This window comes from Balaenoptera musculus, chromosome 18, assembly GCF_009873245.2.
Source record: "Balaenoptera musculus isolate JJ_BM4_2016_0621 chromosome 18, mBalMus1.pri.v3, whole genome shotgun sequence".
Lineage (NCBI taxonomy): Eukaryota > Metazoa > Chordata > Mammalia > Artiodactyla > Balaenopteridae > Balaenoptera > Balaenoptera musculus.
In genome coordinates this window covers 3,513,564-3,538,240 of record NC_045802.1, presented here as the reverse complement: position 1 = coordinate 3,538,240, position 24,677 = coordinate 3,513,564, and the positions used below count along the sequence as shown (strand labels likewise).

The 24,677-nt window shown below is 47.4% G+C and overlaps 1 protein-coding gene across 2 annotated transcripts in view; it reads right to left on the bottom strand.

Moving 5' to 3' along the window:
* The window catches only part of LOC118884388 (phospholipid-transporting ATPase IB), a 545,038-nt gene extending 521,201 nt beyond the window's left edge, over positions 1 to 23,837 (bottom strand). Inside the window, exon 1 of one of the 2 annotated variants that reach the window (XM_036832038.1) lies at positions 23,764 to 23,837. Coding sequence is in view for 1 of the 2 variants with exons in the window: in XM_036832037.1 (XP_036687932.1) it covers positions 10,414 to 10,453 (40 nt within the window). In the remaining variant the exon portion in view is untranslated. Of the gene's footprint in view, positions 1 to 10,413; positions 10,457 to 23,763 lie in introns of those variants that run through there. The other variant, XM_036832037.1, reaches the window with a different exon arrangement.
* Between the last annotated feature and the right edge of the window lie 840 nt (positions 23,838 to 24,677).

Here is a 24,677-nt window from a genome sequence, read left to right as displayed (position 1 = left end):
ACAGTAAAGAAGATCAGTGGTTGGCAGGGGCTGGGGGTGGCGGAGGGGAATGAGTTAGCAGACCACAGCGGGCAGTGATGCATGTCACTACACATTTGTCACCATGTGACACTAGAGCACTAACTTCAGAGTTAACAACACGTCATCACATCCCAGATGCCACCTCCCTGGCCTCAGTATAATACTGCTGGCATTATCGTGGTGTATCCTGTCAACACACCATCCTGCAGAGAAGAGCCTGGATGAGGGACTTAGAGCCACAGAATACCACTCCCACCCGGAGCATCTTGCCGTACTCCACAGACACGCCCATAAAGCCCAGATCTCTACTGAAATCACAGCCTGCAGACCACACAGCTCTTCATTATACAGACTTACCGACTAAGAGTCAAATCATATCCCTAAAGCAAAATATCCACACACCACTGATGCAATCTATCAGACCACCAATAACAACACAAGAATCATCCTGGTTACCAGCACTGTACATATGATCACAGCCCACAGTTTCATCAGTGTAGTTTAGAAGAAATCCCTAAAAACTCAGTCATGAACAACCTAAAAAGTCTCACTTCATCCCCCAGTAATAATACTTAACCTTGTTTTCTCAACAAGACTCAGTACCACTAACAGCCTGATGGTGTTTGAACATTACCTACGTGGATTTTTTTTCTTTCGTATCTACTTCTTCCATTTTTCTGGGACACTCACTGAAGAAAGTAATACGTTATGGAGAAAATAGACACTAAGAGGGAAACATTTTAAAAATGTGTTGCTTAAAAAAAAACCCAACTCAACGCCAATTAATGACTGGCCTCTGGGAAGACGATGCCACTGGCTGTGAAGGAGGTTGATGTGCCAGCGGCTCTCCCCGGACAGAGCAGCACGTGGTCAGAAGTTCATTCAACCATAAATCGCAAGTCTACAATGTCTGAAGATCCTCCGTGCAAAGATCAACGGATAATATCTGACAGCGAAGACTCTCAAGCAACTAGGTTTTATGAGACATTAGGTTCAAAGAAATACAGTAGGACTTTGCAGTATTATGACCCAGTTCGTTTTCCAAATTAATTCTAGGTGGATCTTAGATTGTGTCCAGGGGAGATTTTCACTCACTGTAAGAGGAAGACAAAACAACCCTGGCAAGAACACAGCCAGAGCCTGAAGACACGGGCCGTGGTCTCCATCAGCATCCCTGGAGCCCCGGCGGGTCCTGGCTTCACCCCTCCCAGCCTTGCTTCCCTCACCTGGAAACGCGGGTGGGTGCTGGACTGCTGGATGATTTTATTCCTGAAAGTCTGTAATTCCATGGACAGTCGATCAAAACTGTTTGGACAAGATGATCTGTCATCGTGTTGTCCAACAGAAATAGAATGCGACATTTAAACATACGCAACCTGAAATTTTCCGGTAGCCACACTAAAAAAAGAAACACGGAAAATCATTTTAATGATATATTTTTTATTAAACCTGACATAGCCTAAATATTATTTCAATATATAACACGCATAAAATATTATTAATGAATGTTTTACATTCCGTTTTCGTAATAAGTCTTCAAGATCCAGTGTGTACTTTCTGCTTATAAGAAGCTTGCTTCTGGGGCTTCCCTGGTGGCGCAGTGGTTGAGAATCTGCCTGCTAATGCAGGGGACACGGGTTCGAGTCCTGGTCTGGGAAGATCCCACATGCCACGGAGCAACTAGGCCCGTGAGCCACAACTACTGAGCCTGCGCGTCTGGAGCCTGTGCTCCGCAACAAGAGAGGCCGCGATAGTGAGAGGCCCGCGCACCGCGATGAAGAGTGGCCCCCGCTTGCCGCAACTAGAGAAAGCCCTCGCACAGAAACGAAGACCCAACACAGCCAAAAATTAATTAATTAATTAATTAATTAATTAATTAATTTAAAAAAAAAAAAGAGAGAGAAAGAACCTTGCTTCTGACTCACGTTCATTGTGCCCAGCAGCCCTGTGCGCCTGGCAGCTCCACACTGGATGGCCCAGACGTAGAGGGATGCCTTCAGCTTTGATAACGTCTGACTCTGTGCAGATATCCTGAGCCCCCTGAAGGACAAATATCGGACCAGCAAGATGGAAACACAACTTTTCTACGTGCCCGCTCTCAGAAAGCCCCTCCCTCGCCCCTCACCTGCCCGGCCTCCGGCTCTCCAGCGCATGTTTCCATAGTCACCCTCCCTTTTCATCTCTGATGCTGCCCTGGTTCAGGCCATCATTATTTCCCACCTGGGATATCGCAGCGGCCCCTAACTGTGCGCTTTGTTCACAATCTTCACTTATCCCCTGTGTTTCCATCCCGCCCGATTCATTCTCACGGGAGGCCCCTTCTCAGTCACCTGCCCACGCTGGTGTTTCCCCTCCCGAAAAAAGTGCCTGAACCCTAACTCAGAAGCAGAGCCGAGTAACGCATTTCCAAGCATCAGGAAGGGTCCACATGAACACGAGCGCAGAGCGGACCCAGAGCATCTATTTGTTATTTGAACCAGTAAAAATGAACAGTTCAGGTGCTTTGGGGAAGGGACAGGTAAGGCAGGGGACACAACAGAAACCGCATGATCGTACGCTCCTAGCCATTTGGTCAGGCTAGACTCCACTGCTGAGTGAGTCCCCCGAGATTCCAGAGGACAGAAGATCATGCAGCTTGTTTGCTAGATATATAGTAACTACATCTTTGGGGGTTTAAAGATGCACAACCTAAATGTCCATCAACAGATGAGTGGATAAAGAAGATGTGGTATATATATATACATATATACTCAGCCATAATAAAGAATGAAATAATGCCATTTGCAGCAACATGGATAGACCTAGAGATTATCATACTAAGTAAGTCAGAAAGAGAAAGATAAATACCATATGCTATCACTTATATGTGGAATCTAAAATATGACACAAATGAACTTATCTATGAAACAGAAACAGACTCACGGACATAAGGAACAGACTTGTGGTTGCCAAGGGGGACAGGGGTGGGGGAGGGAAGGATTGGGAGTTTGGGATTAGCAGATGCAAACTAGTATATACAGAGAGTGGATAAACAACAAGGTCCTGCTGTAGAGCACGGGGAACTATATTCAGTATCTTGTGATAAACCATAATGGAAAAGAATATGAAAAAGAATATATGTGTGTATAACTGAATCACTTTGCTGTACAGCAAACTTAACACAACATTGTAAATCAACTATACTTCAATAAAAAAATTTTTTTAAATTCTGTAGCTTTAAAACCAAAGTTATGTTTCCTCAGTGCATTAGAATACAGAAAATAAAAAGAAAATGGAGAAGAGTCTTAAACAAGGATAATCATGATGAGGCTAAAAATAGTTGATAAGAGGCCTGATCCTGCAGCGCCGTGACCTGAATAAATCACCCAGCAGTGAGCTGCTTTTCCCTTTGAATATGAATGAACATCTCCCTGGTATGAAGGTGTCATCTAAACTGGGGAAAAAGCAAGCATCTTTGCACTTAGGGTCTGGAATGAGATTTCAAATGTCAGAACAGAGAAGTGCTGACTCCACGTGTTGTTTGCTCACCCTTGTTCCCCGTATGATCAGTCTCGGTGACATGCTTAAAATATTGCAGTAATCCTGGGATCCTCAGTGCCACTGACGGCTAACACAGAGACAGAAAAGGGAAAAGGGGCTCCCAAAGGCTCCATCAAAATGTGGGAAATGTGCCATTTGCTTATTATTTGGCATGAGATTACAAGAGACTGGAAAACGTCCTTGCAAGTGTAAAACCTCTAGATCAAAGTTAATCAGGACTAGATTGCTTTTTAGGGTGAAATTTGATGATACATCAGATTTTGATTCTTACAGAGAGGCAGTGAGCAAGGTAAGAGATGAGCTGTCAGAGCAAGAGACCTGCACACAGAAATAACACACACACACACACACACACACGCACACTTCTGACGCAGTGAGCCCTCCACGACCACTGCTGATGAATGAACAGCACACGCACTCTGGGACACACAGCTAGCGGGCAGACCCAGGCGGCTGTGCCCGTGGAACTGTGTCCCTCCGCGCTGTCAGGGTATCTGCAGGTGCAACCAACCATCCTCACTTCCAGGCGAGGGCTCTCTCCAAGGTCCTGCTTCTGCGTTTGCCCTTGATGATGGGGAGAAACTCCCAGGGCACGGATATGAGATCACTTTTATTTTTAGCCTTTCTTAATGGTTCCTAACATTTGCTCTAAGCATTTTTACCACCTAAATGGATGTAAATAATACCTTGTATGCAGTGTGGTGTTGACCAGAGGTTATATTTAGTCAATGTCAAGATTCAGGGAGGAAAGGAACAGAGCCATCTTTAAAGGTGCTCTGTACAAATCCTCCCACAAATGTTTGAAAACTTTTCAGAGAATAATTCTAACTTAACTTTAACTTTATTTTTAACTTAATCTGAATTATTTAGAGAATAATTTTAATTTGTCTAGCTGGCACCTCAGTCAGATGAGGGTTTAAGATAAAACATTCACTGCAAAAGTAAAAGCAATGAATGATGAAATAACGGAAGCCATCAACTGAGGTGCTTATGGACCCCGGCAGGATAAAAAATGGCCCTGGAGGCAGGACTGCTTCTAACACAAGGTGACAACCTTCAGAGACGTCAGAGGATGGAAACTCTATCCATAATCAGAGCGCTAGCCGGGTAATCACATACACCTGATAATGACACAAAAAGAACACAAATTCTCCAGTAATGACTATGCAGTCACCTCCTCGTTAGGCCTCCATCACACGATGGAGACGGGAAAATAGTGACAACTGAAGTTTTTGCCAATTCTGCTGTTTGCAGGGTAAGTATCTAGGTGGTGGAGTTGACCTTAGCTGATGATGGGCAGCATGAGAAAGATCAGACATGTTGTCGATACGAGCTCAACCGTATCATAAAGCCCCCTTAATGGGTCGAGTAATTAATGCGTGCACGTTTATGCACATTACTCGCTAATCACAACCACCCCGTGAACGACAAAATTTATTTTCATCCTCATCGGTAACAGAAGTAGAGGAAGCTTTTTAATGTCGTACAGGTAGCAAATGACGGTGTCAAAATTTAAATCCACTTCTCTCTAACCTGAGAGCCTGATGTTTTAAACCCCATATACACAAGCTCTAAGAATCTTCCAAACATAATCTAGACCCTTAGATCAAGTCCAAAAATAAGCCATGACAAAGCTCGGTCAAATCTTTATTTATTGAGTACCCACAGGATAGATAGTACAGAAAATGGAAGAAATTAGACCCAGTTCTTTATTTCCACTTGAGGAACAGAAAAGAATACAGAATGAATGAATTTGTTCTGTGAATGCAGGTCTGATATTGAACTAGGCAGGTTGGAAATAGCGGAAAGCACCCTGGATTTGGGAATTACCTGAACCTGCCAGAAGTTGACCAGCAAACAAGACACGACTGGATTGTTTTTCTCTTCTGTGAAATGAGGGGATAAACTCTGAGATCCCTTCCAGCCCTTACATTTGAGCTCTTCGCCCTTTCAGCTGCCCCAATTCTCCTCATTCTTCCCTTGAAACTTGGGTCAGATTGTTAGGGGAAAACTAGGTCCATGTAGGAATGCTTTTTAAAACAAAACAAAATTAAAACTTAAAACCACCTTTGAAGACCAGTAGGAACGCTCGTTAGGGGAAAACTAGGTCCATGTAGGAACGCTTTTTAAAACAAAACAAAATTAAAATTAAAAATTAAAACCACCTTTGAAGACCAAGAGAGGGCAGAAGAGATGGACGGGCAGAGTGACATCCATCCAACAGAGGCTCAGCAGTGTTCTAGAATAAGTGGTCTACAACTTAATGGCCCTGAGGGAACATCCTATCAATGGAATTACAATGATGTAACTCCTATGTCTTCAATCCGAGTATACTACAAGACCTGAAACATAACAGTTAACTAGTTTATTTGATGAAAAATGACTGTGCTTTACTTTTGTATGTTAAACTTTCTATTTTGAGATCATTTCAGGTGCCCATGCAGTTGTAAGAAATGACACTGAACTTTCTGTGTACCCTTTACCCAGTTCCCCACAACAGCACCGTCTTGCAAAGACTACAGGACAACATCACACCCAGGATCCTGATATGGAGGAAGTCAAGACACAGGCCAGCCCCATCAGCACCAGGATCCTCATGTTGCCCTCGCATCCGTCCCAGCCCTGCAGCCTCCTTCACCCCTGGCAACCACTAATCTGCTCTCCATTTCTATACTGTTGTCATTTCATGAATGTTATATACATGCGATCAGACAGTATATAACCTTTTGTGGTTGGACTTTTTCCTCTCAGCACAATTCTCTGGAGCTCCACCCAAGTTGCTGTAGTTGGTTCCTGTTTATTGCCGAGCAGTGTTCCGTGCTGTGGATGCACCAGTTTTTGTTCAATCATCCAGCCACTGAAGGACATCTAGTTTCTTGTTACTAGGAGTAAAGCTGCTATGAACGTTGATGTACAAGTTTTCGTGTGAAGATAAGTTTCTGTTTCCCTGGAATAAATGCCCAAGAGTACAACTGCTGTGTCAAATGGTCACTGCAGGTTCAGCTTCGTAAGAAACTGCCAACCTTTTTTCCTGAGTGGCTGGACCATTTTACCTGCCCAGCAATAACGTATGAGGGATCCAGTTTCTCTGCACCCTGGCCAGGATTTGGTGATGTCACCATTTTTCGTTACAGCCATTCTGACAGGTGTGCCATGATTCACTTTTAATGAACACAAAGATCCAGAGACAAAAGGAAGACACCCTCCACAGCCACCAGGAATCTTTAGTATCTTCCTGGTCCCTTATGATTATCTTCAAGGTACACAATAAATCAGCCTCTGCCCTTAATGAACTGAGTAATGGGTAGGAATACAAGAGTACCTCCCTAGTGTAATACAACTACCAACTTCTCAGAGCAAATATCATACTCTAGAAGCATGAAATTCTGGAAGCATTCCCTTTAACGTTCTAAGAGCAAAGCAAAAATGGCACTTCTGGTAAACTTTTATTGGCAGTACTAGCAAATATAATCAGATAAGAAAAATAAGGGTTATAACAATTATAAAGGAAGAAATGAAATTATTATTTGCAGATAATGAGAATGTCTACACTTGAAAAATTTAGAGAATCCATAACTATCAAAATTCATAAGACTGTTCACGAGGTTGTTGGGTATACAATCAATATAAAACCCCAAAAGCTTTGCTAGGCACCAGCAACACCAATTAAAAAGGTAATTTTGGAGACTTCCCTGGTGGCGTAGTGGTTAAGAATCCGCCTGCCAATGCAGGGGACATCGGTTCGAGCCCTGGTCCGGGAAGATCCCACATGCCGCGGAGCAACTAAGCCCGTGCGCCACAACTACTGAGCCTGAGCTCTGGAGACCGTGAGCCACAACTACTGAGCCTGCGCTCCAGAGCCCGTGAGCCACAACTACTGAAGCCCGCGTGCCTAGAGCCCGTGCTCTGCAACAAGAGAAGCCTGCGCACAGCGACGAAGAGTAGCCCCCTCTTGCCGCAACTAGAGAAAGCCCGCGCGCAGCAACAAAGACCCAACGCAGCCAAAAATAAATACTTTTTTTTTAAATGTAATTTTTGAATAATCCCATTCATTTTAGTAATAGAAGTATCTTGGAGTAAGACTTTTAAAATGCATAGAAACCTCATGGAGGTTTCATAACCTCACAACACTTTAACAAAAGACATAAAAGGAGACCTACAGAAGTGGTGAGAGATGCCACATTCATGGTTAAGAAGGCTCAACATTTTTAAAACGTCTCTTCTCTCCAGATTAATCTACAAATTGAATGCAAATTTAACCAAAATCCTAGCAGGATGTTTTTGTTTTGTTTGCAGAAAAGGCTCTTTTAAAAATACCCGTGGAGGAGTACAGGGCTGAAAAGAGCCAAGACACCTTTGCAGGCTGGGGGACCAGCTCCGAGGGCTGGCCCTGCTGATGGCACTGTCTGGGCTTCCCCACTCTGTCGAGCGTAAAGAAGAGGCCTCAGAGCTCAGGACCCTCCCTCGCAGCCCTCACAGTCTCCTCCCCAACTTCCATCTGCCTTCCTTGTCGTCCAAACTGATCCCAGCAGGCCCTTCACCCAAGTTCAAATGCCTGCCCCCCGGGAGCCCACGCTGTCCAGGTCGCCCGCTTCCTCACACAACGTGTAAATACCCCAAATAGACCCTTCCTCCCTGCCTTCCGGAACTCACAGCCTATCCGCCGGCGAGGCCCCTCCCCCTCCCCTCCCCCTCCCCCTCCGGACTTGCCGCACTGCTCCCCACCGTGGATCTCAGATCCCTGCCCTTCCTTCCCCCTGTAATGCCCTGCCTTTGACGTTCATGCCAGCAGCTGTACAACAGTAGCATTAGCCTTAAAACAGCCTTCTAGAACTCATATCCTCCTTCAGTGACCCTTCACTGTGCTCCCCGCCGCGCGCCCCCAGTTACAAAATTCACCCAAAAGAGTTTTCCGGTCATGCTGTTTCCAATACCTGTCCTCTTATTAGTCTCTCTTGAAGCTGCTCTTACAGATATTCTTCCCTGTGATTACACAAAATCAGCTCCCTTCAAGGTCACCGATGTCCTCCCCTCCCCGCTGCTGAAGAAACGGGCGGTTCTCAAGCCTCACCTGTCCTGAACGCTCAGTAATGCCAGGCCCAGCTGGACACCCCGGCTTCCTGGACACCGCCTCTTGGGTTCCCTCCGAGCTCACTGGCCATCCTCACAGCCCCCCTGCTGTTGCCCTCATCTCCCTGACCTTGAAATGCTGGAGTGCCCAGGGCTCTGCACAAGGACCCCTCTCTTTCTGGCCACGTGGATACACATCACGTAATCGGCAGGGCCCAGTGGCAAATGAAAACGCAGGCCCCCTGTTCAAAAATCAGTAAGACCCCCAACACAGCAAGAGCAGAGCATGAAGACAAACTCGGGACTCTTCCAAGACTGGGGCCCGTGTGAGCCGTGGTTACACACCCGTCCTGAGAGCCCGTCCTGCTGGGCCCGTGGGCAATCGTGAACGTCCTTCTCTGGTCTGGACACCGGCCTGACTCCTCCCTAGGGTAGGCACTTCACACGTTCAAAACCAAATTCCTGACCACCACCCCCGCCAAAAAGAGAACGCTTCTCTTCCTGCAGCTCTCTCCATCTCAGTAATGGGTACACCCTTCCAGTTTCTCGGACCAAAACCCCCCGAGCCATCTTTGCGTCTCCGCTCTCACTGAGACCCCACAGCCCGAGCATGAGCAAATGCTGCGGGCTGTACCTCCTAACACAGGGCAGCTGTGCCCTCACGTGCACCTTGGCACCGACGCGGGGACCATCTGGCACCTGGACGGCGCCCGCCCCCCAACCGGGCTCCCCGCAGCAGGTCTAGCCTGAGCGTGTCAGCCCTGGGAGCCTCTGACACTGGGATTCTCCGCAAATGTCTCTGAAGGCGCCCTTACATTACTCAGGTTTACAAAACACTGGTCTAAAATGTCTGATAAGTTGTTTTCCTCTCACATTATTCAACTACAGGAATAGGAAAGTCACTTATTTTTATAGACTTATTTTCTCCGAGCGAGCAAACAAAACCCACGATTCCAAGCGACCGCAGCTCCAAACTGCAAACCCTGTACCTTCCTCGTGTCAGAGACGGACCTACAAACTTGCCAAGAGTCCTGAAACGGCATGAAATCTAATCATTTTGAAGCTCCCTTTCCATCTCTCATTCCCTAAGGGTGTCGACAGCCCATCACGCATCACAATCACGTGATATGCAGCTCAACAAGGCTGGGGTCCCTAAACATGCTACATAACGAACGCAACACGGCGCCTAAGGATGCGAGCGGACGGGATGCCGCCCTGGGGGCACCGGGCGTGTGGCTCGAAAGGACCGGCCTCCGAGGCCCAGCCCGGGCGTCCCCAGGGAGGGGGGAGGGTCACCGGCTGGAGCGCCACTGCGCGCGGCCCCGGGGCCCCAAGGAGTCACAAGGCCGGGGTGCCCCGCCGCCCCACCCCCCAGCTCTGCAGCAAAACGCGCGGCGAGGCGGCAGGGGCGAGAGGCTGGTGCGCAAACCGCCCCGAACCCACCGCGGTGGGGACGGGCACCGGCGGCCGGGGGACGATGGCGGGCGGGGCGGGGGCGGCGGCCGCCCTCACGCGCACCTGCCCGGCGCCCGGGCTCTGACCGTGTCCCCAACCCCGGCGCAGGCCTCCCTGGTGTCGCGGCGCCCAGCCCCCGGCGAGGGCTGGGCGGGGGCGCGTGGGGAGGGCGGGGGGCGGGGTCCAGACCGCGCCCCCGCCCTCTCCCCCCGCCCCGCCCCGCCCGGACCGTCCCCTCCCGCGCCCCCGCCCTCTCCCCCTCGCCCCGCCCCGCCCCCTCCCCTCCCCCCGCCCGGACCGTCCCAGTCCCCGCGCCCCCGTTCTCACCTACGGACGCGCGGGTCCGCGACCTCCGGGACAGGTACATCCTAAGAGTCTGGCCGCGGCCGGGGCCGTTGGGCATCGCGACCCCGCGGGCGCTGCGCGGGGCTGGGCGCGGGGCCGGAGGCCCGAGGGCCATGGGGGGCGCGCCGGGCCGGGAGCGGGCGGCCTCCTGCGCGGGGCTGCGTCGTCCGCGCCGCTGCAGCGCCCAGTGCGGCGGCGCCGGGGCTGCAGGCTCCGGGCGCGGGCGGGCGGAGGGGGGGCCCGGCCTCCGGGGAAGCCACTGGAACGTCGCGCAGGCCGAGGCGCCTTCAGGTGCGGAGAAGGCACGCGGGAGGCGGGATCGGTGTTTTAGGGGCTCGCCTAGGAGCCGGGCGCCCCTCAGGGACCGTTTCTCTCTGTGCCCATCTGCTACCTGGTTGCCCCGCCTGCCACTTGTTAGGGGGCGCAGGTGGGAGTCGTTCGGGACTCCTACTTTCCTTTTTATCCCGCCGCAGTTTGTCCTTCCATGTCCAGTACGGTGGGACCTTTGCGAACAGGTATTTCTAAGGTGCCTGACATGTAGCCTGGAACTCAGGAAAGTCCTGGGTCTCTGGACTCCTCACCCACAGCCCTGCAACCTCCCTACACCTCTAGCTAGTGGCGTGTTGAAGCTGTAAGAAATTCTGGCCATCACTTAGCGCGCGCACGCACGCACGCACGCACGCACGCACACACACCTTCTTCCATAGAAACAGAATCGTTGAGAGGTGAGGTGACTGGTCCAAGGTCACTTGATCTACTTTTGCTTGTTTTTACTTTAATGTTAATTTTGAAACTGTGCTTAGTCCTGCTGGGCACCGTTCCATAAAGAAAAGAAAAGGAAAAAAAGCTGCATCTTTTTAATATCTGATAAAATTCTGACCTCAGAGTGAACACACACAAAAAAACAATTTAAGTAAGAGCCTGCCCTTGCATTTACCGATGTGATCGTGAAGCTTCACTGAACACAAGTTAAACATCAGGGGCTGACAAGGAAAGTAGGGTTCATCAGAGAGGATCCTTGCCCCCGAAGGCAGAGCCATGAGGCCGCAAGCTCCCCTTCCGCTGGCCTCTGACTTGCATCTTCTTAGAAAAAATGCAGAAAGGATGGACAACTTGCTTTGAAAACTGTAGGCTGACAATTTCAGCTTCAAGTAGGATTCCTGCCTGACTATCTTGGGCCTAAAACAAAACAAAATGGGTTCCTGGTAAGAAATGAGTCTTTAGCAGGAAGTTAAGGAAGAAGAAATGTTCTAAATTGTTGAGCTGTGCTTCAGAGCGGGAGAAGATGTTTCCTCAGTGGGTCGTCACAGATGCTGAGGGTGATCCTAAGAGTTCCTAGCAATGAGTTTCTCTTTATAAATTTATACATAAGACTTTAAGCCATTTCTTAAGCCCTTCTTTACCGTAAACTAAAACCCCATTTCCTTTTTAAAATGTTCTTACATGTATACATCTGTATGTCTACCTTTTATATGTCTATATATATGTCTGCCATGTCTATAGACATTTTTTAAAATAAATTTATTTATTTTATTTATTTATTTTTGGCTGCGTTGGGTCTTCGTTACTGTGGGCGGGCTTCCTCTAGTTGCCACGAGCGGGGGCTACTCTTTGTTGCGGTGCACGGGCTTCTCATTGCTGTGGCTTCTCTTGTTGCGGAGCACGGGCTCTAGGCACGCAGGCTTCAGTAGCTGCGGCACGAGGGCTCAGTAGTTGTGGCGCACGGGCTCTAGAGCGCAGGCTCAGTAGTTGTGGTGCACGGGCTTAGTTGCTCCACAGCATGTGGGATCTTCCCAGACCAGGGCTCGAACCCATGTCCCCTGCATTGGCAGGCGGATACTTAAACACTGTGCCACCCAGGAAGTCCCCCTATAGACATTTTTAAAGGAATGGCATGTAAAAAGGTATAGGTAAGCATATAGCTATCACGCATGTCCCTACTCCCCAGTTTAGGGAACAAAACAATATAGACACAGTGGAAGCCAACAGTCCCTAATCCCTTTCCTTTCCCTCTGTCCCGAGACCAATTTCCTTTCAGGCCTTCTTCATAAGGCCTCTTTCCTGTCCTTATTTACAAACTAACACACTAAAGAGCAACTCTGACAGGACTGGGCAAACGGTCCGGGAAGGAAGACAATTTGGTGGAAATCTTTATTCTCCTTAGGTGGTCTCCTTAAGCACTCTGCAAATGCACTCTGATAACTCTTCTCCAGATTCTTCTCATTTTTACACGCTGTTTTTAGAGAGAGAGTGGACCAAACTGGACATTAGTAGAACTATCAATATCCAATGACAAAGGGGGCAGTTGTCAGAGACCTTGTCCCCCTCAATCATTCATTCACTCATTCACATTCACATCCAGCGTGTGATGCTGGTTGCAGCTGGGACCCCTACACATGGCCTCTTCGGGTAGCCTAGGCTTCCTCACACCATGGTGGCTGGATCCAGGGGTGCCAGGAAAGAGAAGGCGGGTGGAAGCTATGTCAGCCCTTCTAACCTGGCCTTGGAAATCATGCAGCATCTCTTCAGCACATCCTGTTTGTTAAGGCAGCCACAAAGGCTGGATCAGTCCAAGGGGACAGGAAAGGGACCCCATTTATTGATGGAAAAGCGGCAAGATTCTGGAAAAGCGTGAGGATTGGAAACACTGTGGCAGCCATTTGGGGAAGTACAATCTACCAGAACTAGCAAGAAGCAATTTTAATTTTAATAAAGTATTATTTATAATGGCACCAAAATCATAAAATACTTATGGAAAAATTAATGAAAGATGTGCAAGACCTCCACACTGAAAACAAGGCATTTGGGCTCCCAAAGGACAAAACGGAAGGACCTTACACTGCCTGATTTCAGCTCTTAGTCTAATGCTGACACTAATCAAGACACTGTGATGCGGACATGTGAGTAGACAGAGCACCAAACAGCACAGAGCCCAGAAATAGACGCCTGCACATAGAGGGAAATGATTTTGACAGGCACTAAAGCAATTCAATAGGGAAAAAGTAGTCTGCAGTAAATGCTGCTGTGACAACTTGATGTCCACAGGGAAAAAAGAAGCCTTGACCCCTGAACCATACACAGCAATTAACTCAACCTGGATCACAGATTTCAATGTAAAAAACTAAGCACATAGAGCTTCTAGAAGAAAATGGAGGAGAAAATACTTCTTATGCAGGACCGTAAAAAGCCTGAGCATAAAAGGAAAAACTAATAAATTGAACATCATCAAAAATAAACCTTCTGGGCTTCCCTGGTGGCGCAGTGGTTGAGAGTCTGCCTGCCAGTGCAGGGGACACGGGTTCGAGCCCTGGTCTGGGAAGATCCCACATGCTGCGGAGCAGCTGGGCCCGTGAGCCACAACTACTGAGCCTGCACGTCTGGAGCCTGTGCTCCGCAACAAGAGAGGCCACATAGTGAGAGGCCCATGCACCGCGATGAAGAGTGGCCCCTGCTCGCCGCAACTAGAGAAAGCCCTCGCACAGAAACAAAGACCCAACGCAGCCAAAAATAAATAAATAAATAAATAAAATTTAAAAATAAAAAATAAAATAAACCTTCTGCTCATCAAGACGCCACCAAGAAAATGAATAGGCCATCCACTGACCAGGAAAAGACATTCACGATGCATCCATCTGACAAGGACTTGTATCTAGAAGGTCTAAATAATTCCCACAGCGCAACACTAAAAGAACAACTTGTTCATCATCAGGAAAATGCACATCACAACGGACATCGTGTGATGTTGCTTATGTGTGGAATCTAAGACAATGGTACAAATGAACTTATTTACAAAACAGAAATAGAGTCACAGATGTAGAAAACAACCCTATGGTTGCCGGCGGGGGGGGGGGTGGGGGGGGGAAGGGGGAGGGATGAATTAGGAGATTGGGATTGACATATACACACTACTGTATAGGTAACTAATAAGGACCTGCTGTAGAGCGCAGGGAGCTCTACTCGATACTCTGTATTGACCTGTATGGGAGTAGAGTCTCACAAAAAAGTGGATCTATGTATATGTATAACTGATTCACTTTGCTGTACACCTGAAAGTAACGCAACATTTAACTCAACTATACTCCAATTAAAAAAAAAACAAACCAACAACAATATTCCACCACACACCCACCAGGATGTTGAAATAAAGATAAATGACTCCAACTACTGTGAAGAATGATGAACAACCAGAACTCAGACACGGCTGGTGAGAGTGTGAACTGCTGTAACCACCCTGGGAAACTTGCAGTTCCTGTAGAAGTTAAATGCCCACCTTCCGTAAACCCAGAAATTCCACTTCTAGGTATTTACCCCCAAGAAATGAACACTTATTTACAGAAAAGACTTGTAAGAGAATATGAATAGTAGTTTTATTTATAATAACCTCACACTGGAAACCACCCAACAGGTAAATGGATAAAGAAATTGCAGTATATTCACAGGCTATGACTCAGCAGTAAAAAGGAATAAATTTACAATTACCAATGTGTACAACAGCATAGATGGATCTCAAAAGGCTGACGCTGGAGGCAAGCAAGACACAAAAAAGTAGATACAGGATGGTTATGTTAAAGTAACCAGATTAGCCCCATGATAAGTTGCTCATGCTAAGCCCCACATCAGCAAACCAAAACTTAACTAAATTGCTATGCTCTATGCTTGGCTGTCCCAGAAAAGGAAAGCCTAGTCTACCCATCAGGGCTTGTCTACTCAGCACAAGTTTCCTGACCCCTCCAAGACTTCCCTTTGCTCCTTATAGGTAAGTAACCCTGCTTTAACCAATCAGCAAATGCCCAGTATAACTTCCTTGTACCTGCTCACTGTGGTCTATAAACACCTCTTGCAAGGTGTTCAACATCACTGATCATCACAGAAATGCAAATCAAAACCACAACGGGATCACCTCACACACGTAAGAATGGCTGTCATCAAAAAGACAAGAAATAACAAGTGCTGACGACGATATGGAGAAAAGGCAGCCCTCGTGCACCGTTGCTGGGGGTATAAATTGGGGCCACCACTATGGAAACGGTACGGACGTTCCTCAAAAAATTAAAAATAGAGCTACCATACGATCCAGCAACTCCACTTCTGGGTGTTTATCGGAAGAAAACAAAACCACTAAATTGAAAAGATATATGCAACCTTGTGTTCGCTGTAGCATTGTTTATAGCAGCCAAGATATGGAAGCAACCTAGGTGCCTATCCATAAATGAATGGATAAAGAAGATGTGGTATGTGTATATAAATATATAAATACATATATATAGAGAGAGAGAAAGATAATATATATATCAAGTGAAATATTACTCAGCCATGAAAAAGAAGGAAATCTTGCTGTTTGTGACAATATGGATGGACCTTGAAGGCATTATGCTAAGTGAAATAAGTCAGAGAAAGACTGTATGATATCTCTGTATGATATGATATCTCACTTATATGTAAAATCTAAAACAACAACAACAAACACAAGCTCATAGATACAGAGAACAGATTGGTGGTGGCCAGAGACGGGGGGAGGATGTGGAAAAAATGAGTGAAGGGGATCCAGGTACAAACTTCCAGTTGTAAAATAAGTGTCCTGGGGATGGAATGTACAGCACGGAGACTATAGTTAATATTACTGTATGTATATTTGAAAGTTGCTAAAAGAGTGGATGTTAAAAGTTCTCTTCACAAGAAAACAAAGCTTGTAACTATGTGTGATGACAGATGTTAACTAGACTTAATGTGGTGATAATTTTGCAATATATACAAATATTGAATCATTATATTGTACACCTGAAACTAGTATAATATGTAATTATATCTCAATTTTTTTAAAATCTCTTGTCTTGTACAGCTCCTTGGGACTCCTTTCCATCTGCTAGATTGGATGCTGCTAGATTCATGAATTGTTGAATAAAAGCCTACTTGATCTAGTAAACTGATCTATAAAATGTCTGTGAAAAATTTTAACAATTCCATTTAAATGAAGTTTGAGAAAAGACAAAAATATATCTCAGGGCCAGAGTGTAGAAATTTACTGGGAACGGTAACTTCAAGGGAGCTTCCTGGGATGATAGAAAAGTTCTTTTTTTCTATAAAGGAGTAGATATTGGGTGTATGCGTTTTTCAAAACTCATCAAACTGTACAGGTAAGATGTACATGTTTCACTGTAAACTATACCTCAACTTTTAAAATACTAATAAAGGGACTTCCCTGGTGGTCCAGTGGTTAAGACTCCACGCTTCCACCGCAGGGGGCACGGGTTCGATCCCTGCTCGGGTAACTAAGATCCCGCAAGCCTTAAGGCGCAGCCAAAAAAATAAATAAAATAAAATAAAATACTGATACAGGGGAGTTCCCTGGTAGCCTAGTGGTTAGGAGTCCAGGCTTTCACTGCCACGGCCTGAGTTCAATTCCTGGTTGGGGAACTGAGATCCCGCAAGCTGCGTGACGTGGCCAAAAAAAAAAAAAAAAAAAATTAAAATAACTAATAAAGGAAGTGAAAATTTTAAATGCTTGTACTGGGATACTCATAATAATGTTACTTATAATAGCAAAAACCTGGAAAGCAAGCCCAATGGCAAAAGAATGAGCATTTAAATAATTTAAAATTCTATTTTAGAAAATGATTCTCTTTAAAAGCAAAATTTTTGAAGACTATTTAATGGCTTGAGAAACCATAATATGTTAAATGAATGTCAAATGTTAAATGAACAAAGGGAAAATGCAACTGTATATGTTGTGATCTATTTTTAAATACACATATATATTATATATGTATGTGTATATATATATATATATATATATATATGTATATATATATACACACACACATATCCATATCTAAAAGGGGAGGTATTAAAACGTTAGCTGTTATTACCCCTGGGTGGTGCTGACTTTAAAAAATGCACAACGTGAAAGTTGCGACCTAAGTTTTATTTGGGGCAAAATGAGGACTGCAGCCCAGGAGACAGCTTTCAGGTAACTCTGAGAAACTGCTCCGAGGAGGTGAGGGGGGAGCCAGGTTATATAGAAGTTCTGGAACAAAAGGGCAGGTAGTCGGGAACATCAAAAGATTATTGTTAATTAAAGAAAACCAGATATCTCAAGTTAAGGAATTTAGCGCTCTTCTATGTACAGGAAGATGCACGAGTCTGGGCTCACTGACATCATTCCGTTGATGTGCACCTCAGCTCTCTGGGGCCAGTATCCTGTGTTTTCACATCCTGAGTTTCCTCAGGGCTCACCTAGGGAGTGGCTGCAGTCAGATGGCGGCTAGATGGCAGGTATTCTTTCCAGCCCTGAGTTTCCTCAGGGCTCACCGGCTCACGCTGGAGGGCTGCAATCATTGATGACTGTGACATCCTTTGTTTACTGATATGGCAGGGAATATTCCATTTATAAATATTCCATTTATCAGAGGCATGCTGGCCAACCAGAGTAAGTCTCCCTGGAAACTGGGCTTTACCTCCAGGGGAAAGGGTGATCCCAGCAGGGAAGCCAGAGGGCTTTACAGAGAGACACTTGAGGACAGAGGGGCTGTAGGAAGTTATAAGGAGGACATGAGTTGGGGGTTTCCAGCAGCCATCTTGGCACCATTGGGAGAGACCCTGTCTAGCTAGCATTTCTAAGATGCATTTCTGATAACATTGGGGTTTTTTTGGGGGGGGTGCGCCATGCAGCCTACAGGATCTTAGTTCCCCAACCAGGGATCAAAGCTGGGCCCCCTGCACTGGGAGCACAGAGTCTTAACTACTGGACTGCCAGGGAAGTCCCTCTGATAATATTGTTTGACCTGATTGGTTCAGCTTTTTCTGAAGCCCAGGCTACTCACTGGACTTTATGTGATTGAATAAATTCCTTTTTTATGCACTTCAGGTAATTGTGCAAAAGTTCTACATAGGAAGGATTTAGGGAGGAAAGGGTTAGGGAACATAGCTTGAACTGTGCCAAAGGCTGCATTACTCACAGTGTAGATTTTGGGGGGATCATGGAGATTAATGGGGGCGGGGAACTAAACTTCCCCCCAAGCCACTCCTGAAACCAGCTACGTTTGTATCACTTGCAACCAAAATATTACTGATTAATACAAATCCCTGCACCATTTCTGCATCTCTTCTGCTCTTGTCATCAAATTTGCTTGGAACATGCTGTGTGTAGATGAATGAGTGTCAGCTTAAAACAGCAAAGCTTCTCGAAGTGTCTCAATACCTTTTTTTTTTTTTTTAAATTTATTTATTTATTTATTTATTTATGGCTGTGTTGGGTCTTCGTTTCTGTGCGAGGGCTTTCTTCTAGTTGTGGCAAGCGGGGGCCACTCTTCATCGCGGTGCGCGGGCCTCTCACTATCGCGGCCTCTCTTGTTGCGGAGCACAGGCTCCAGACGCGCAGGCTCAGTAGTTGTGGCTCACAGGCCCAGTTGCTCCGCGGCATGTGGGATCTTCCCAGACCAGGGCTCGAACCCGTGTCCCCTGCATTGGCAGGCAGATTCTCAACCACTGCGCCACCAGGGAAGCCCCTCAATACCTTTTTTAAAAAAAATTATTTATTTGGCTGCGTTGGGTCTTCGTTGCTGCGTGCGGGCTTTCTCTAGTTGCAGCGAGCGGGGGCTACTCTTCATTGCGGTGCAAGGGCTTCTCATTGCGGTGGCTTCTCCTGTTGTGGAGCACAGGCTCTAGGCGCGCAGGCTTCAGTACTCGTGGCACGTGGGCTCAGTAGTTGTGGCTCGTGGGCTGTAGAGCGCAGGCTCAGTAGTTGTGGTGCACAGGCTTAGTTGCTCCGCGGCATGTGGGATCTTCCCAGAGCAGGGCTCGAACCCGTGTCCCCTGCCTTGGTAGGTGGATTTTCCTTAGCCACTGTACCACCAGGGAAGTCCTTAGACGAAGAATACTTTTTTACTTCAAAAATAAAATGTGTTTGTGAGCATCAGCTGGTATATTGGCCATGGTGTTCCCATCACAAAAACCAAAAATCCCTAAACTTGTATCCTATGTGTATTTGGACCTTCTTAGGTCCATTGTGTGATGCTTTACTGGGAAGTAATTAAGACCATGGACATAGAGAATGCCTATGTACTAAAAACTCCCCATCAGTGTCTCACTGTCACTTACGAAATTCTCCATAAATCAGGGAACTACTTCCTAACTTCAAGGATGATACAGCTCCTCAAATACTTTCTCAAGTATTTCCTTTCCTTAGAGAAAGTTTAGGGCTCAGAGTCTAAGTAGCCAAGCAATAGCCTTCTACCTAAGATAAATTTCAAATATCAAGAGGAAATTTCAGAGACTTATAAAAAGCTTTTAAATATGTGATTTCTATGAAGATCTGATTTCACAATTTAAACTCAGTTACAAGGCCAGGTAAAACAAGTTTTACAGACTCGCTTCTGTGTCAGTCAGCATTTTTAATTGATCTCAGAATATTCTCTATCACCAGAGGAAGTTGACCTTTCATGTTTAGATGAATGTGAAAGATAACTAATATGTAATTCTTTTTTCCCTGTTTTCCTTCCACAATTCTTTCTCTGAGTTGCATTCTACCTTTGGGTGAAAGGCTTGTTGTCCCATTTGGGCAGCTTGAACGGATGTGCCATTAAGGAGATACAGTGGAATAAAGAAAACTGGGTTTCTCAGCCAAGGCACTACGTATCCATTGGCCTCATTTAGATGAGTAGTAAGTCTCTTTAAACTCTGAAATTCAATGATTACAAAAATAATAAAGTCCATTTGGTTTAAAGGGTCTAGAGCCACACTTGTACTCACAACAGCAGTCAACTGTGTACAGCTCTACATGTCCTTCTGTGTACCGTGGACCAGTGGACGTAAAGCTTCTGCACAGAAAAGCACCTCTTACTAAACCCAGGAACTTATGAACTGCAGATCCTCACCCGCCCCTGATTCAGTAAGTCGTGGGTGCTAGTCCCAAGGGTATCTGCCTTTTTGCAAGCATTCTGGGTGGTTCTGATATGCATGGTCTCTGCCCCATTCTGAGAAAACTGCCTTAGATTCAATCCAACTGTCTGTGTTTTGCATAAACAGAGAGCACGGCAGCCCTTCATTTGGTTGGCCCGTCAGGATGGGACCCGTGTGCTTGGGTTGCCGACTATGGTCACAGCCCTGTCCCCTAGTGACCTGAGAGTCAAATTGCTCCATTTGGGCTCAGACGGAAAGAACCCCCAGAGAGGGACCAGAGTGGGTGTATGGAGGCCCAGAGAAAGGCAGGCACCCAGGTGGGGGCGTGAGCACGTGTGGTTGTGACGTAACCTGCATATACACGTGTGCACAAGGATGGGAAGCGTCTTGAAGCTGGCTCTGCTTCAGGCGTGGTGTTTGTTCCTCTAGTGATGGGGGGCCTGGAGCGCAGAGACAACCTCTCATCCAGGACGTCAAAGCCCAGGGACCAACTGAGGAGAACCGGCCTGGACCCCTCTGTCAGCCATACTTTAAGGAAGGCAGGTCACTGGGAAACAAACAGTCTTGGAAAAGGAGCTGCCATCCCCCCTCCCACCAGCAGTCACAGGCTGAAAGGCAGTCTTGACCCTCCCCGGCTGCTTCTCAGGAAGGCTTAGAGGAGTTTCCTCTCCTCTCTGCCTCCAAGAAAGATGAGACACAAAGGAGAGCATGAGCCTCCAGTGAAAAAGAGAGAGTGCAAGGGTAGAGCATGGTGTGAACTGGGCCGTGAAGGCAGAGCTTGTAGAAACAATGGCAGTTTGCCTCCAATTTGCAATTAACAGGTGACTGCTGTGATTCTCGACGCTCACCCAGTTTTGTAAGCAACTGTTAACTTCATGAGTGTTATTTTAGTTAAAAGTAGACACGGTCAGTACAGCCACATAACCAGGTATGAATGCGACTACAGGACATGCCAACTGATTTACAAACTCAGCGAGGACACTGTAATAAATCTACATAGTACCTAGGAATAAGGTAAATGTCTTTTCAACTCATACATTTTAAAAGAATACTTTTCAACAAAGGATGCTGGAACAAATTGGATATCCACATACACCAAGGTGAATTTAGACCCTTACATCTCACCTTGTAAAAAAATTAACTCATAATAGATCACAGAGCTGAATATAAAAACTAAAACCATAATACTTCTATAAGAAAACAAAGAAAATCTTTGTGACTTTGGATTAGGTAAAGAATTCTTAGATAGGATACCAAAAACACAGTCCATAAAAAGGAAATAGTGAACTTGACTTCCTCAAGATAAAAAATGTTTGCACTTCAAAAAACACCATTATGGAAAGATTTGCAAATTATATATCTGGCAACAGACTGTACAGAACAGTTCAACAAGACAAACAACCCAAGTTAAAAACAGGCAACAAGGGACTTCCCTGGTGGTGCAGTGGTTAAGAATCCGCCTGCCAATGCAGGGGTACACGGGTTCGAGCCCTGGTCCGGGAAGATCCCACATGCCGCAGAACAACTAAGCCCGTGTGCCACAACTACTGAGCCTGCACTCTGGAGCCCGCGAGACACAACGACTGAGCCCTCATGCCACAACTACCGAAGCCCACACCTAGAGCCCATGCTCCGCAACAAGAGAAGGCACCGCAATGAGAAGCCCACACACCGCAACGAAGAGTAGCCCCCGCTCGCCACAACTAATGAAAGGCCACACGCAGCAGTGAAGACCCAACGCAGACAAAAATAAGTAAAATAAATAAATTTTTTTAAAAACCCTTATAAAAAAGAAAAGGGCACAGAAATATAATGTGCTTTGCTTCCCTGAGAGTAAATGGAGTAGCAAGACCGGCTCACTCTTTACGGCTAATTGCATTATGATAGTAAACTACTATACACGCCGTGATTGTCATCTTAGCCACATGGAGAAGCTCTTGCAGCGCAGACTCAGGAGCCAGGGACACAAAAACAAGAAAGAGGGGAGGGTGGGGTGCGGGTCCCGCCCTGGGCCAAGGGGAGGTCTGGCTAGTTTATGTTCTTGAATTTGTCCATCATCTTTTCAGTTGTCGTATTTATAATGGATGAGGGACCTTATGCCTTACCATTGATAGATGATCTCTTCTCAAATCATAGGAATCCCTTTCTTTAAGGGATTAAGCCCAGGGCTTATTTCTGCTGCGTCAGCGCTACAGGTGTGGCCGATTCTGTAACTCGTGTTGCTGAGACACGGGAACAGCGGCTGCTTGAAATTACGGGATTCAAAAGACACAATTTTACGTGGCGGAAAAAAAGCTAACATCCTTCCCTAATGGAGCAACCTTCACGAAAACAATACATATGTTATGAAAAAATAGAAACATTAAAATAAAGCTCGTTAACTTTTGAAAAGTTAACGTTTAATATTTGGTTTTCTATCTGCTTCATCACCTCTAAAAATATTTTACAAACATTCATGCTCATATAACGTTCATTTTAAACATTTTTTTTTCTCACTATTTTCTACTTTTTTTTGCTCGGAGTTTTAAAAGGAGCGGCCACGACAGATGAATGGACCGAGGCTCTTCCTGAATTGTTTAACCACCAAGTGCTCTGGGATGCATTTTGGCGGAGTGACCCGGGCACTCGGGCCACCGCGCGCCCCGAGGGTCAGGAAGGAGGAGCCGGCCCCGCCCAGGCTGCTCCGGGTGGGCGCGGGTGGGGACGCGGGGGGACAGGAGACCCAGGTGGCGCAAGGTCAGGCTGTAGGGCAGAAGTGTCAGGGGCGCGCAGCCCTGCTGGTGAGCTATCGGTTGACGTAGATCCATTTACGTCCTCCCGAAGAAGCGGCAAGATGCACCACTTGTGCCCGAACTTCGGAAAACAAGCCCATCCAATGCGCCCTCAGATGATGGAGAACGGGGTGCACATTTATGGATACAACAGAGCACCCGGCCGCTAAGCGCAGGTAGCCGTGTGCGCAGAGCCGCCCACGCTGGGGCGCCTCCCAACAGGTGGTCCCGCGCCCCAGGACAGCCCCGGACACACGGTCACCCCGCTCCCTCCGGCCCCCCCCACCCCGCGCCGCTGATCTGACTGCCGGAGCCTGAAGAGGCAGGAGAGACAGACCGGGTAAAGGGACGAGAGAAGAACAGGCGAGGGAGGGAGGGCAGAGCGAGGGCACAGGGCGTAGGCCCTTCCGCGGCCTCGCCCCCGCCCGGCCTCCCCCGTCCGCCCCCCTCACTCTCTGGATGCCCGCGCCCTCCCTCGCCCTCCTCCTGGCGCCTCTCCACACGCGCGTGGCCGCGCGCACCCCTCACCTGCGCAGGTAAGCTTCTCCCCACCCCACCCCCCAATGGCGGGCTGCCCTGGGCGCTGTCTCCCCTCCCTGTCCCGTGCCCCCTCCTTCCCTCCTGTCCTCCCCTCCCCTCCGGCCCACGCCGCGCCCCCTCTTACCCAGGGCATCCCCCGCAGCGCCCTCAATTGTTTCAGGGACCCGCGGCAAAGCTCCCCAAACAGAACCGCCCAGGTGCGCGCGGCGGCAGGCGGAGGCCGAGCGGAGCGCCCGGGGCAGACACGCGCCGACCCGCGTTAACCCGGCTGCACGCGTCCTGACGCAGGCCCGGCCCTCGGGAGGTGTGTCCGCTGCGGTGCGCACGCCTTAGAGAAAGCGGAGAGCGCCGCGCGGGCCAGGGGTACCCGACGAACAGGGAGCGGGGAGACAGAACCTCACATCCAGCCAGGTTAAGGGAAGAGGGATGTTCACCGAAAAGATTTCCCTGAGAGGGACAACGACACCGTGGAAACGCAGCCTGTGGCTGACTTTGCCACTGCGCAGATCTAAGAGGTGCTAAATGCGCGATTGTTTAGAGTTTGCATAGCTTTGGTTATTAGAAAGATTAAACATCCTTTCCTATGTTTATTGGTATTTTCCTCCTGTGAATTGGCCATTAACGTTCTGCGTCTATTTTTCTCTGGTTGATCGTTTATCCTTACTGTAAATATTTTTCCAGTTTGGTATTTTTCTTTCAACTGCTTTAGAATGTTTTCTGGGGTGAGAGGGAGAAGGGGGGCACGGGATTCCCCTCTGCACCCCGCCATCCAGGTCCCTAATTCACTAGAGTCCTCGGAGTGCAAGCAGTAAACACTGACCGTGGCTAACTTCAGCAGAAAGAGAATTCGGCCTCGATGACCAAAGGTAGAAGGAGGAGGTGGAGAGCCTCAGGCAGGACAAGCCCTTGCGCTCCGAGGTCCAGGCACAGGACAGTCTCCTTAGGGAACCGTCCCCTTTCAGTCCCCGTGTCCACAACTCCACATTCACACCTGTGGGCGGAGTCTGAGTGGCCCAGGGTCAGTCAGCAGCCCAGCCT